Source organism: Hyperolius riggenbachi, chromosome 7, assembly GCF_040937935.1.
Source record: "Hyperolius riggenbachi isolate aHypRig1 chromosome 7, aHypRig1.pri, whole genome shotgun sequence".
Classification (NCBI taxonomy): domain Eukaryota; kingdom Metazoa; phylum Chordata; class Amphibia; order Anura; family Hyperoliidae; genus Hyperolius; species Hyperolius riggenbachi.
The window spans coordinates 307,437,361-307,450,452 of NC_090652.1; the positions used below are offsets into that span (position 1 = coordinate 307,437,361).

General features: G+C 45.5%; 2 protein-coding genes and 1 long non-coding RNA gene across 3 annotated transcripts in view; 1 reads left to right on the top strand and 2 right to left on the bottom strand.

Annotated features, from left to right (window-relative positions):
* The window catches only part of LOC137525198 (glycophorin-C-like), a 52,785-nt gene that overhangs the window by 33,057 nt on the left and 6,636 nt on the right, over window positions 1-13,092 (bottom strand). The window lies entirely within an intron of this gene.
* Window positions 1-13,092, top strand: part of LOC137525201 (uncharacterized) — a 355,356-nt gene that overhangs the window by 28,888 nt on the left and 313,376 nt on the right. The window lies entirely within an intron of this gene.
* On the bottom strand, window positions 1,150-2,528 carry LOC137525908 (mpv17-like protein 2). Its single transcript, XM_068247123.1, has one exon. It carries the CDS (start codon window positions 2,160-2,162, stop codon window positions 1,527-1,529), a length of 636 nt encoding a protein of 211 aa, XP_068103224.1. The 5' UTR covers window positions 2,163-2,528; the 3' UTR covers window positions 1,150-1,526.

Consider the following 13,092-nt stretch of genomic DNA (forward strand, 5'->3'; position numbering starts at 1 on the left):
CAAAATGCTTGTGCAACGATTCCCTTAGAGAGAGTTCACATCTGAGCGGTTCATTTCCGATCCGCTCAGCAAGCAGGGCCTGTATAATTTTTTGAATGGTTTTTGCTGTAATGGAAGGAATAGGAAAAAAGGCAAAACGCTCACAAAATCACTTTGTCTTTTCCGGGTCAAAGAGTTCACTTCCTGACTTGCGTCAGGGAGGGAATTACAAAACCGCTCTGGAAAAGCGCTTTTTACAAAACCGCAATGCGCAATGGAGCGCCAGGAGGGGAATAAAACAACATTGCACAAAAACATTGAACGCTTGCAACACAGGATACAATAAAATGATCCGATTTTACAGCAATTCAATAAAAAATGGTCATTTCTACAAAAAAAAAAAAAAAAAAAATTGAAAGCTTTTTTTTAATTATTATTATTATCATTTGTGTGAAAATTCCAATCGTATTTTTATTTTTATTTTTTGGGTGGGGGGAGGATTCTCCTCAATCTGAAGTGGCAGGAATTGCTGATCAATTGTTTTTTTTTTTTGCAAGATTGTATGGTGTGGGGTAGATTGAAAATTTCGGAATGTAGATATGCAGTAAATTTTTTCAGAGTTTTCAATCTTATTTTTTCATAATTGGGGGAAAGTTGAACTCAATTGAGTGGTACATTGCTCAGATTTTTCAAATGTTACAATCAATCAGAAAATTGATTGTAAATCTTGAACTGAAAAGAAACGTAAAAAAAAAATAAAAATGGTATGGTGTGTGTACCTTAAAGGAGAAGTGAAGTGAGAGAGATATGGAGGCTGCCATATTTATTTCCTTTTAAGCAAAACCAGTTGCCTGGCTGTCCTGCTGATCCTCTGTCTCTAATACTGTTAGCCATAGCCCCCGAACAAGCATGCAGCAGATCAGGTGTTTCTGACATTGTCAGATCTGACTGGATTATCTGCATGCTCGTTTCTGGTGTGTGATTCAGACATTACTGCAGCCAAACAGATCATCAGAACAGCCAGGCAACTAGTATCATTTAAAAAGGAAATAAATATGGCAGCCTCCGTGGACCTCTCACTCCAGGTTCCCTTCAACAAAGACAACAATAAAATCCTGCTTATAAACCTCCGTCACTTAATTTAAAACATAAACAAACCATTTGGGCTGCCATTATTTATTTTTTGTTTTAAATTCCCTTTTTTTCAGCAATAAGAAAACCTGACTATGTCACATTATTACATGAACAGATTATTCACCATTAATTTAACAAAAATATAAAACAAAATTTAAAAAATTATGATTATAATTGAATACTTTTAAGTCCTGGCAGTGCAACAATTACAGCAGTGATCAAAGCAGCACCTTACAGATTCCTTCGGCCTTGGCGGACGGGGGAGGTATCGCCACAGCAACCAGTCAGAGGTGTGCTAATTCTGCAATTGGAACAGAATTTAGAATCTGGTGGTTGCTAAGGGCAACAGACACCGGAATCCCCCATTCTGTAGACCCCCCCAGGCACAGGTGGACACAATCAGCAACTTCCTCTTAGGCACTTCCATCCAGAGTCTTTGGCAAGTGTTGGGCAGTGGTGGTCTCCGTCTCCTTGTCCCCCACGGGCTCCTCTGGCCGGTGTTTGAGGTAGGAGAGGTAGGTGTCCCACCCCACGGTGATGAAGTTGATGTATATGACGCGGAATTTCGGCGGCAGGAAGTAGAAGTTGATCATTTGCGCGGCAGGCCACACCGTCCAGTCAGCCTTGTAGAACTCCCAAAACTTGTTCTTAAATTCCTCGCAGCTCTCCTCCAAGGTTTGACCCTCCATGGCGCCCATGCCCAAAAAGTACCAAACGCCAAAGACGGGGGAGGCCACCAGCTGGTCCGTCAACACCTTGCGGAACACCGTCTTGATCCCCCGGCCGGGGAAGGAGCGGTCCAGAAAGGAATACCAGTAGTGCATCAGAGGACCCATGGTGCAGCCAATGGCAAACATGCGCCCCGTTCGCACCCATTCATGCAGTTTCTCTGGATCTTTTCTCCGCTCTCGGGTCTGCTGGATGATGTCCCCGACCCCCAGGAGGACCCCGCAGCTGACGGTGTTGGTGACCAGAAGAAAACGACCTCTGAAGAGCGGCTTCCAGCAGCCGGACATCCGGGCCAGCAGTTGTCGTCCCTGGGAAAGCATGCTGCCGGGCTGTGTGACATAAATCCTGATAATGAGGACCTGTTGTCTTCTGGAGAGCAGCTGTCCTTCCACCCAAGGGTGCTGGATGGCTTATGTGATGGTGCAGGCCTTTGCTGAGCACAGAACTCTGCAGGAATCCAGGATTTCCCCTGTCATTCAGGGTCAGCCTGTCTGACTGCCTGTTACAATGTATTCCATCAGCCTTGCAGGAAGTTGTGACCATGTGACAGGGATCTGCATTCACCAGCCTGCCATGTGACATTCACAGCCCAGCCAGCCATGTGCAGCATTCACTTCCTACTTCTTATTCTTCTTCTTTTTTTTTCTCTTCCTTTTCAACAAAACTTTATTAGGTTGAACAAGTTTCACTTCAGCTTCCTGCCATGCTTATCTAAAAGCAACATTGCAGGCATCATTATTATTATACCTATTATTATTTGTTGTTGTTATTATCATACATATTATTATTAGTATAAATATTATAATGATCCCTAATTTGAGTGCTCACATTATGTGCAGCGCTGTACAACACATTATTGAGGGGTGTAAATGACAAAAGCGGAAACAAAAAAAACACAACCTTGTCCCTTTGCATATAAAAAGATTTTTTCCCCTTTTTATTTATTCTTTGTTTTAATTTTTATTATTATTATATGTATTTTTTTAAATCTGTCAGTACAAAGTTTGGAAGAGATAACACAAGGGATGGGGCATGTTGGGTAGGTCTACGGCGAGGCATTTTTAGAGAACATGTTTGGATAGAGATAGAATATATACTAATGGGGTATGCTGGGACTTGTAGTGCTACAGAGACAGAAAAGATCTATCTATCTATCTATCTATCTATCTATCTATCTATCTATCTATCTATCTATCTATCTATCTATATATATATATACACACACAAGTGGGGCATGCTGGGACTTGTAGTGCTGCAGAGACACAATATATACAATATATACTAGTGGGGCATGCTGGGACTTGAAGTGCCACAGAAAAAAAAGACAGTATATTAGTGGGGTATGCTGGGACTTGTAGTACCACAGGGAAACATATATACTAAGATATGTTGGGACTTGTAGTGTCACAGACAAAATACATACTCCTGGGGTATGCTGGGGACTTGTGCCACAAAGATAGAGAATATATTAGTGGGGTATGCTGGGACTTGTAGTGCTACAGTGAAAATATACTAGTGGTACATTCTGAAACTTGTAGTGCCACAGAAAAAAGACAATATACTAGTGGGGTATGCTGGGACTTGTAGTGCCACAGCGATAGAAAATAGACTAGTAGGGCATGCTGGGACTTGTAGTGCCACAGTGGAAATATACTAGTGGCACATGCTGAGACTTGTAGTGCCACAGAAAAAGACAATATACTAGTGGGGTATGCTGGGACTTGTAGTGCCACAGAGATAGAATATATACTAGTGGTGTATGCTGGGACTTGTAGTGCCACAGAGATAGAAAATATACTAGTCGGGCATGCTGGGACTTGTAGTGCCACAGAAATAGAAAATATACTAGTCGGGCATGCTGGGATTTGTAGTGCCACAGAGATAGAAAATATACTAGTCGGGCATGCTGGGATTTGTAGTGCCACAGAGATAGAAAATATACTAGTCGGGCATGCTGGGATTTGTAGTGCCACAGAGACAGAAAATATACTAGTCGGGCATGCTGGGATTTGTAGTGCCACAGAGATAGAAAATATACTAGTCGGGCATGCTGGGATTTGTAGTGCCACAGAGATAGAAAATATACTAATCAGGCATGCTGGGACTTGTAGTGCCACAGAAATAGAAAATATACTAGTCAGGCATGCTGGGATTTGTAGTGCCACAGAGATAGAAAATATACTAGTCAGGCATGCTCGGATTTGTAGTGCCACAGAGATAGAAAATATACTAGTCGGGCATGCTGGGATTTGTAGTGCCACAGAGATAGAAAATATACTAGTCAGGCATGCTGGGATTTGTAGTGCCACAGAGATAGAAAATATACTAGTCGGGCATGCTGGGATTTGTAGTGCCACAGAGATAGAAAATATACTAGTCGGGCATGCTGGGATTTGTAGTGCCACAGAGATAGAAAATATACTAGTCGGGCATGCTGGGATTTGTAGTGCCACAGAGATAGAAAATATACTAGTCAGGCATGCTGGGATTTGTAGTGCCACAGAGATAGAAAATATACTAGTCGGGCATGCTGGGATTTGTAGTGCCACAGAGATAGAAAATATACTAGTCGGGCATGCTGGGATTTGTAGTGCCACAGAGATAGAAAATATACTAGTCGGGCATGCTGGGATTTGTAGTGCCACAGAGATAGAAAATATACTAATCAGGCATGCTGGGACTTGTAGTGCCACAGAAATAGAAAATATACTAGTCGGGCATGCTGGGATTTGTAGTGCCACACAGACAGAATACATATTAGTGGGGTTGGCTGGGACTTTCAGTGCCACAGCAATAGAAAATATACTAGTGGGGCATGCTGGGACTTGTAGTGCCACAGCAATAGAAAATATACTAGTGGGGCATGCTGGGACTTGTAGTGCCACAGCAATAGAAAATATACTAGTGGGGTATGCTGAGACTTGCAGTGCCACAGAAACAAAATATTTACTTATTTGATATGCTGCGACTTGTTTTGCCACAGAGATAGAAAATATAGTAGCGGGGTATGCTGGGACTTGTAGTGCAACAGACAGTGGTGTTCATCCGGATATCCGGGTAACCCGGATATCCGAATTTTTTTTCGCTATCCGATTCGGATTCCGGATTTTTAAAAACAAAATCCGGATAGCTATCTGCGGATATTTGGGCGCATAACACGGATATCCGCAGATATTGAGGATATCCGGATCCGAAATACTGTAACTTAGGATATGACGTCCTGGAGCCAATCAGAGGGCTCCCAGCAGAAGCCCTAGCAACCAATCACTGAGGGGAACCCTGGCCAGCCCCACCTGACCTCATTGAGCCAATCAGAGGGCTCCCAGCCTAAACCCTGGCTCCCAATCACAGAAAGGAACACTGTGATTGGGTGCCAGGGTTTCAGCTGTTCAGACATTTAACCATGACACGTGCTAAGTGCCAATTGCCACGTGCCACGTCCGGCATGCTCCTGGCACACATTACACCTGCTGCTGCGGCATTGCCCTGCTCCTGCTGCCTGTGCAGCTCCCACCGCCAGGGTGCCACAGGCCACTGATACCACCTATATTTAACCCAAAACACAATTGCTGTGTAATTTTTTGGAGGTGTCTTGGCTGAAAACTGTCATGTCCCAGTTGTGCGGTTGGACTTTGGAAACAACGTGAGCTGCACAACCGCTGTCTGGAACCTAGGCCTAATGTTAATTGACAGCCATTTTTTTTTTTTTTGGGAGGGGGGGATTTTAAGTCCCCACATCATCAATTAGTGTTCCCCTTTACAAAATAATGAAGGATAGGATCATATACCCTAAAAAACGTTTTTGAAGCAATTTAAAGGCCTCTTCCGTTTTTTCTATCTGGATATCCGAATTTGCCTGGATATCCCAGATACTGAGGTCGGATATCCGATTCGGATTTGGATCGGAAAATGTTGAAATCGCATATTCGACCCAGATCGGATATCTGGGTATCCGGATTTTGAAAAGGGGTATCCGAGCACCCCTGGCCACAGAGACAGAATATTCACAAGTGTGGCAGGCTGGGACTTGTAGTACCACAGAGACTATTGACAATTGTAGCATGCTCAGACTTGTGGCAGCACAAAGACAGACAATACAGCAGCGGCGGCACCCCCACTATTGCAATAATATCCTATTTCTGTACCCGGAGATAGACTTTACATACACGCTGTACTGGGAGGAGTTGTCTGCGCTCTCACAGCGATTTCCTAATTGCCCCGAATCAGTTATTTATAATACTGTGTTTGTATTATGCCATTATCCTGATTTTCTGGCATTTCCCTGTCCTCTCAGCATCCTCTTCCTGAAATAAGGGCAGGTGCCAGGTTATAGCCCCTCCTCTCTGGCCCCTGCCAGTCTCTCCTGTACGGAGGAGGGGGGGGGGGGGGGGTCTCACCATACTGTCTGGTCTCTGGCAATCTCTGCACAGGACGCTCTGCGCCCCTCAGGCAGCTATAATTGAATTCAGACTATTAATTTTATGAACTAATGGAAATTGAATCTCCTGGGACTCTGGGAGGATCCGGCGATGAGCGGAGAGCGCTGGAGAGGGGAGGGGTGGCAGCAGATCACTCTGTGCAGGAGCCACATGACTGCTGCGGGCCCGGGGCAGGAGGAGGCCAGGAAGGGGGTTAGGCCGTGCTAAATGTAGAGATTAGATTGGGTGCTGCTTACTGTACAGAAATCGGAGCATTACACCCGTATTTCCTGTGTGCTGGTAAAAACATTTTTTCTTAGTCCTTTTTGTTAAATAGCATAAACAAGTCCGGATTTACATCACAGGAGCCTATAGGCACAGATGTCCTGGCACCCTAGGCTCCGCCCTCCATGAACCTACAAACCCCCACCGCACCGCAAGTGTGCTGCCTGGCCGAGCTGTTACTTCTCCCATGCTTTCTCTGCCTGGTGTAGGTAGTTACAGGTGCCCCTTATTCAGGCCCAGATTTACATCACAGGAGCCTATAGGCACAGATGTCCTGGCACCCTAGGCTCCGCCCTCCATGAACCTACAAACCCCAGCCGAACCACACCACAAGTGTGCTTCCCAGCTGTCATTTCCCCTTATTTCCCTTAGGTTTATAAGTAGCTACAGGTGCCCCTTAGTACTAGGTAGCTAGTCAGAGCTATCCATAATATTAAGTAGCTAGAGATGCCCCCAAGTATTATGTAGATAGAGGAACCTCAGTATTAAGTTGCTGGAGGTGTCCCTGACCAAAGTAAAATCTCGTCAGTGGAGTGCTGGGGGCTGGGTTAGTAACCTCTCATTTAGGGCCCGTTTCCACTATTGCGGTGCGAAATCACCGCATAATCACCGCTGACGAAATCGCATGCGGGTGCGATTCCGCATGCGTTTTTTGCCGCGATTTCGCATAGGGTAGGGTAAATGCGATTTTAACCATGTCACTGCCTGTGTGAATTTACATTAGTTTATATGCGAAATCGTACGCGAAATCGCGGGAAAAAACGCATGCCAAAACCGCATGCGATTTCCCTATTAAATACATTGCGTGCGATTCGCCTGCATTCCACACGCAGGCGAATTCTGATGGCTTTGCACAGAAAAGCGCTCAGAAAAACTGACAGGTGGAAACAGTCTTTTCCACTCGTATTGGCTATGCGAATCCGCATGCAGACAACGCATGCGGATTCGCGCTAGTGGAAACGGGCCCTTACACTCTGCACAGGACCCTGCATAGGGAAGGAAGGAAGGAGGGAGGCACTAGGGGAGTGGAGTGAGCCGCCTTTCCATCCTAAGGCGCCTCTAGGCACGCGCCTACAGTGCCTTATGGTAAATCCGGCCCTGAGCATAAATATGTCCCAAGATTAAGATTCCCGCTCTGTCTTTAGTATCAGCAGCAGAGTGTTGTACCGTGTCAGACAGCCGCCAATAACAGCAGGAAATTCAATCAGGGTTATACTATTTATTGCCTAACCTAGAAGAAAAATACTTTTTTTTTTTTTTTTTTTTAAGAGGAACTATAGTGAAAATAACATAGTAAATATATTTAGCCAGTGTTTGCTGATAGTAAAATCTATACTCTCACTGATTTACATTCTGACATTTATCAGGTGGCGGCATCTTTAGTCCTGCCAGGTGCATCTCTGCAGAATGTTTGGTTAGGGCCTATTTCCACTACACGCGGATTCCTGGTGCGAATTACCACATCCAAAATGCAACACATGTTAGTGAATGGAGCTATTTCCATTCAATGCAAATTTGTGGACGTGATGCGGTGCATAAATAAATGGATGGTAAGCTGCATTTTTCTGGTGGGATCTGGCTGATAATTACAGCTAATGTAAGTCAATGGGCTCGCTGAGAGTTCCGGAGGCAATATACCTGGTCTCCCATAATGCTCTGGGGTGGAGAATTCAGAATAATAAATAGCCTAGGCTAAACATCTCTAGGTGGGCGGAGCTACATTCAGTGTACAACAATATAAAGATATAGGAAGTGTTTCTGATGCTGAAACCAGGAAAATGACTGTGAGGCAAGCGTTTAGCGATTTTGTGTGCAATTTTTTTAGCGCCTCCCGCCGCTTGCCTGTGTGCTGCATTTTTTTAAAAGCGCTTTTCTAAGTGCTTTTACAGAGTGATTTTTTCAGTCCCTGACGCAAGTCAAGAAGTGAACTCTTTGAGCCGGAAAATAATAAATACAATGTATTTATTCTTAAAAACGCGAATACTTTTTGTGAGCGTTTTGCGTTTTTTCCTATACTTTCCATTGAGGCAAAATCGCCTCAAAAATGATGCAGGCAGCGCTTTGCTGAGTGGATCGGAAACAACCTGCTCAGATGTGAACTCTCTCATAGGGAGTCATTGCACAGGCGGTTTTAAGGCGATTTTGAAAATCACCTCCACTTGAAAAAATACCGAAAACGCCCCTAGATATGAACGAGCCCTAAAAGTGGGTATTCTGCATAACTGACCGCATTTTTCTACTATATGTCACTGCAGGGCCTCTTCAAAGCGGACCTGAACTCAGAACTTCCTCTCTGCTCTAAAGGATACACAGCAGCATAATAACATTTGAGGAAAAACATTTATTTGCCACAGCTGATACAAATCCTGCAATGAATGTGCAGTGTGTCTACTTCCTGCTTTCATGGAAGCAGACATAGGGTTAACATCCTGTGCTTTCAAATGAGCTTAACTGCCGTGGCAGTCAGCTGATACAGCTGAGGGATCAAACTACAATTTGTGATTAGATACAGATGAGGGGGTTATTAGACAGGCTAAACGCTCTAAATACATACAGGGAGTATTTCTCTCTGTTTTCCTTCTGCCCTGTGCAAGAGTTCAGGTCCACTTTAAGGATTTCTTTCAGAAAGCTTGATTTTCCTTACTGATCTCTTTTGTCCTTCCATCTAACCTTAGTTTTCACCTTCCAACTCCCACACCAATAGGAGTCCTCAAATTTGAGGATCATGTCATGTGACCCAACTCTCAGGCCGCCTGCAGGGTTGCTCCCTGATCCCTTTAAATACTGACACATCTACGTTATACAGGTTCTGGGGCTACTCACACATAATCAGTGCCTAAACTGCATAAAACTAGCCACAAGGAATGTATAATTAATATGTGCCAGGATTTGTGGCAACCCTGGTCACCTGATCTTCATGTAGCAGTTATAGACTACCCAGCAAGCTCATGGTGAACCACAACGCCTAAGAGTGTGTATGGGGCAGCATTGGCTTTGCAATTTCCCAATTCCTCCCCACCCTATGCTACATCCCAGAAGCCCCCTCTCCCTCCACTAGGTTATCCTGCTGTAGACTCACACCCACCACTCGTCAGAATGGGTGGAGCTTAGGGGTGTATCCGTCATGCCAGTAACCGTCAGTCACAATGGGAGGCGGAGATTGTCACAAGAGTTGCTCAGTGGGACGCGCATTATTATGAGCTGCAGGCAACTTGCATCCCACTCGGATGCGAGATATGTTTTTGAATTGGAGAAGAAGCTGGTTAGAAGGTGAATATGAGGAATACATGAGTAAAAGGAGTCAAATATTACCCCTAAGCACCATGCTTTGGGAACTGAAATTAAAGGAGGGAGTTTAAGTAAACCTGTAATGAGAAAAACAGCCACTGGAGGGCACTTTCCTCGGAAGAGGGAATCCTCTGGAACGTAATCAGACTTCTGCGCCTTCCTGTGTCTTGGCGAACCAGCGCTGGAAGAGGTAAATATTTTCCTACCGCAATCCAGCGCATAGGCAGTATATTTCCCATCAGGCTCAGGCAGAAATAGTCGAGCCTGATCGGGTCCGCTCTGCTGCAAAGGTGCCCATACATAAATATTGCTGCGCCCAGGGGCGTGGCTAGGATCTTAAGAGATCCGGGGCACTCCAGCCGGACAATGGGTGTGGCCATGCACCAGAATGTGGGTGTGGTTATGGGTGGGGCCAACTTTACATGAACTTAAAAGCAGACCTGCCCAGCAAAATGTTGGATGAAGCCCCCTCTCTCCATTAATACAAAAACAAAAAAAACAAAAAAAAAATATGCAGCATATCACATAAATAGGCAGTGTCACCTGGCTTCTGTGCTGGCTGGTCTGGCTTTCTGCTGGGTGGGCTGGCCTGCTGCCAGGTTGTCTGGCAGTTCCCCCATAGCATTCCCTGACCTTTTAGTGGACCCCCTCCCATGCTTACATGGGCTTCCCATTGAGGGACCACAACTCCCAGCATGCCCCCATAGAAGAACCTCAGCTCCCCATAAAAGCATCACAGTGCCCAGCATGGTACCACAGCACCCAGTATGCCCACACAGAGGCACCACAGCACCCAGCATACCCCCGATTGATGCACAACAGCTCCCAGCATGCCCGCCATTGTGGCACCAGAGCTGACTCTGCCTGGGGAGCATCAGGGGCACCCCAGAATAGATCCAGGGCACGTGCCTTTGGGGCTAGCAACGTCCCAGGCTGCTCCTGAGCAGTGCTTGTTGTCCCTCGTCGGGGGAATTTTCGGGGGAGTCAGCGCTGGATCCCTAAGGCTACAGAGGACGGGGAAGCCGCATTAGGATCCTCAGGCTTCGCTCTCCTGAGGTAAGTACCCCATAGGGTCACTTTTTTTGTTACTGGTGTACTTTATGGTTTGGGGCCAAGAGGTACACTTGTGTATCATCTGCATATAAGTGATATTGAAAACCAAATGCATTAAATAAGTTGCTAAGACCATACATGTAGATGGAAAAGAGGAGGTGACCAAGGACAGAACCTTGAGGTAACCCCACAGACAAAGGATGTGGAGAAGAGATCCGATCGGAGTAAGAGACTGTGAAAGACCTTACAGAGAGAAAGGAAGATAGAAGGAGAGAGCGAAGGCCTTTATACCTACAGATTAAAGTATCTCTAGGTCAGTAAGGTTTGGTCAACAGTATCAAATGCTGATGCCAGATGAAGGAGGATGAGTATGGAATAATGGCCTTTGGATTTAGGTGTAAGAAGATCATTGACCACTTTAGTAAAGGCTCATACACACGGGGTACGGCTGTCGCCGCAACCACGTGGCACGCACGTGTTGCGGCGACAGGTTGCCCGTGTGTATGACGCGCGCGCCCCAAACCGTCACCCGTCAGAGCTGTCGCCAGGCGATTGACATGTTCAATCGCCGGCTACAGCTGTCGCCGCAACTTTGCCAGAACTGTCGCTAGTCCCGCGTGAGTATGCGGGCTAGCGACTGGAGACCTACACGAGTGAATGGAGCATCCGGCCGGGGGATGCTCCATTCACAAACAGCTTCCGCCGCGTCTCTGCCTTTCTGGCGAGCTGTCGCTCCCTGTTCGCGTGCACGCATGCAACGGGGGACAATTGTATTTAGCTTTAGAGTTGATTCTGTAGGGTGGTTATAGTGAAAGCCAGTTAGTGACCTCCTTGGTCTTGCACAGATAAACCTTCAGCCCTGTTCCCCTTATTCACATAACTTAGATCATAACAGCAGCAGCTGACTTCTCCTGAATCATGAATTAGTTCTGCCAGTTTCTGTCCACCTGACACCCCTAACAGGACACAAGTGACAAATTAGCGTAGTGTGAGCCAGTTGCAGCCTGAGGCGTCTCCAGGAATACAGCAGATAGTAAACAGGTTTAATTATGAATTACGGTAGGTAACCCGACAAGCCTGTGCCAACAGCTGCTGCCGTTCAACTTCTCAAATGATCCGACATCCACCCCCTCCGGCCAACCACAGACAGCCGCAGCCTCCTCGCTTACAGGGAGATCATTGTAGCTGCAACGCAATGACCTATCTGATCTGACATCCTATCCCTCGGCCAACTACACAGGGCCACCTCCTCGCCTACAGGGAGATCGTTGTAGCTGCTACGCAATGTCCCATCTGACCTAACATCCCTTTAAAGAGAAACTCTCCAACCAATAATTGAACTTTATTCCAATCAGTAGCTGATACCCCCTTTTACATGAGAAATCTATTCCTTTTCACAAACAGACCTTCAGGGGGCGCTGTATGACTGATATTGGGGTGAAACCCCTCCCACAGGAAACTCTGAGGACCGTGGTACTCCTGGCAGTTTCCTGTCTGTGAAACCTGTTACATTGTGGAAAATAGCTGTTTACAGCTGTTTCCAACTGCCAAAAAAGCAAGCAGCAGCTACATCACCTGCCAACAGTAAAAATATCACCATGTAATAAATGTCAGAATGTACATCAGGGAGAGGAAAGATTTTACAATGTACAAACACTGACTAAATCATTTATACATAATTATTGTAAAAATGAAGCACTTTTTTATTACATTATTTTCACTGGAGTTCCTCTTTAAAGGGACACAGTAGTGAAAGGGATATGGAGGCTGCCATATTTATGTCCTTGAAGAATGCCAAATGTCTTGCAGTCTTGATAATCCCTTGAAGACTGTAGAGTGGATGAGGTAAACCTTATAAAACAAAAAAAAAACAGATACCAGGAGCCCGAATAGTGTAATATGTTCACAAATGGTGTGGAATAGTGTAACTTGGAGGATGTGGTACTCACAAGGGTGGGTTGCAAGCCTGGGCAATCATACTTTGAAGAATAACCATCTCCAGGTGGGTTCGGCCAAGACACATACGTTGGTCGTTCTCTAGAACACAGGACCAGAAGCCCAAAGGCTCGAGGAGATCACCCCTCAGGATGAAACCACAAAGGAAAAGAGGCGCCCAAAAGGATAAAATATTTAAAATATTAAAATAAGAAAACTGAGGCGGCTTACCTCAATTACAATGCCACTTACGGTACAGGAGAAAAAGTTT

Bases quoted from the DNA above. Each gene is read 5' to 3' on its own strand.
- LOC137525908 (XM_068247123.1), bottom strand. From the start codon at position 2,162: ATGCTTTCCCAGGGACGACAACTGCTGGCCCGGATGTCCGGCTGCTGG.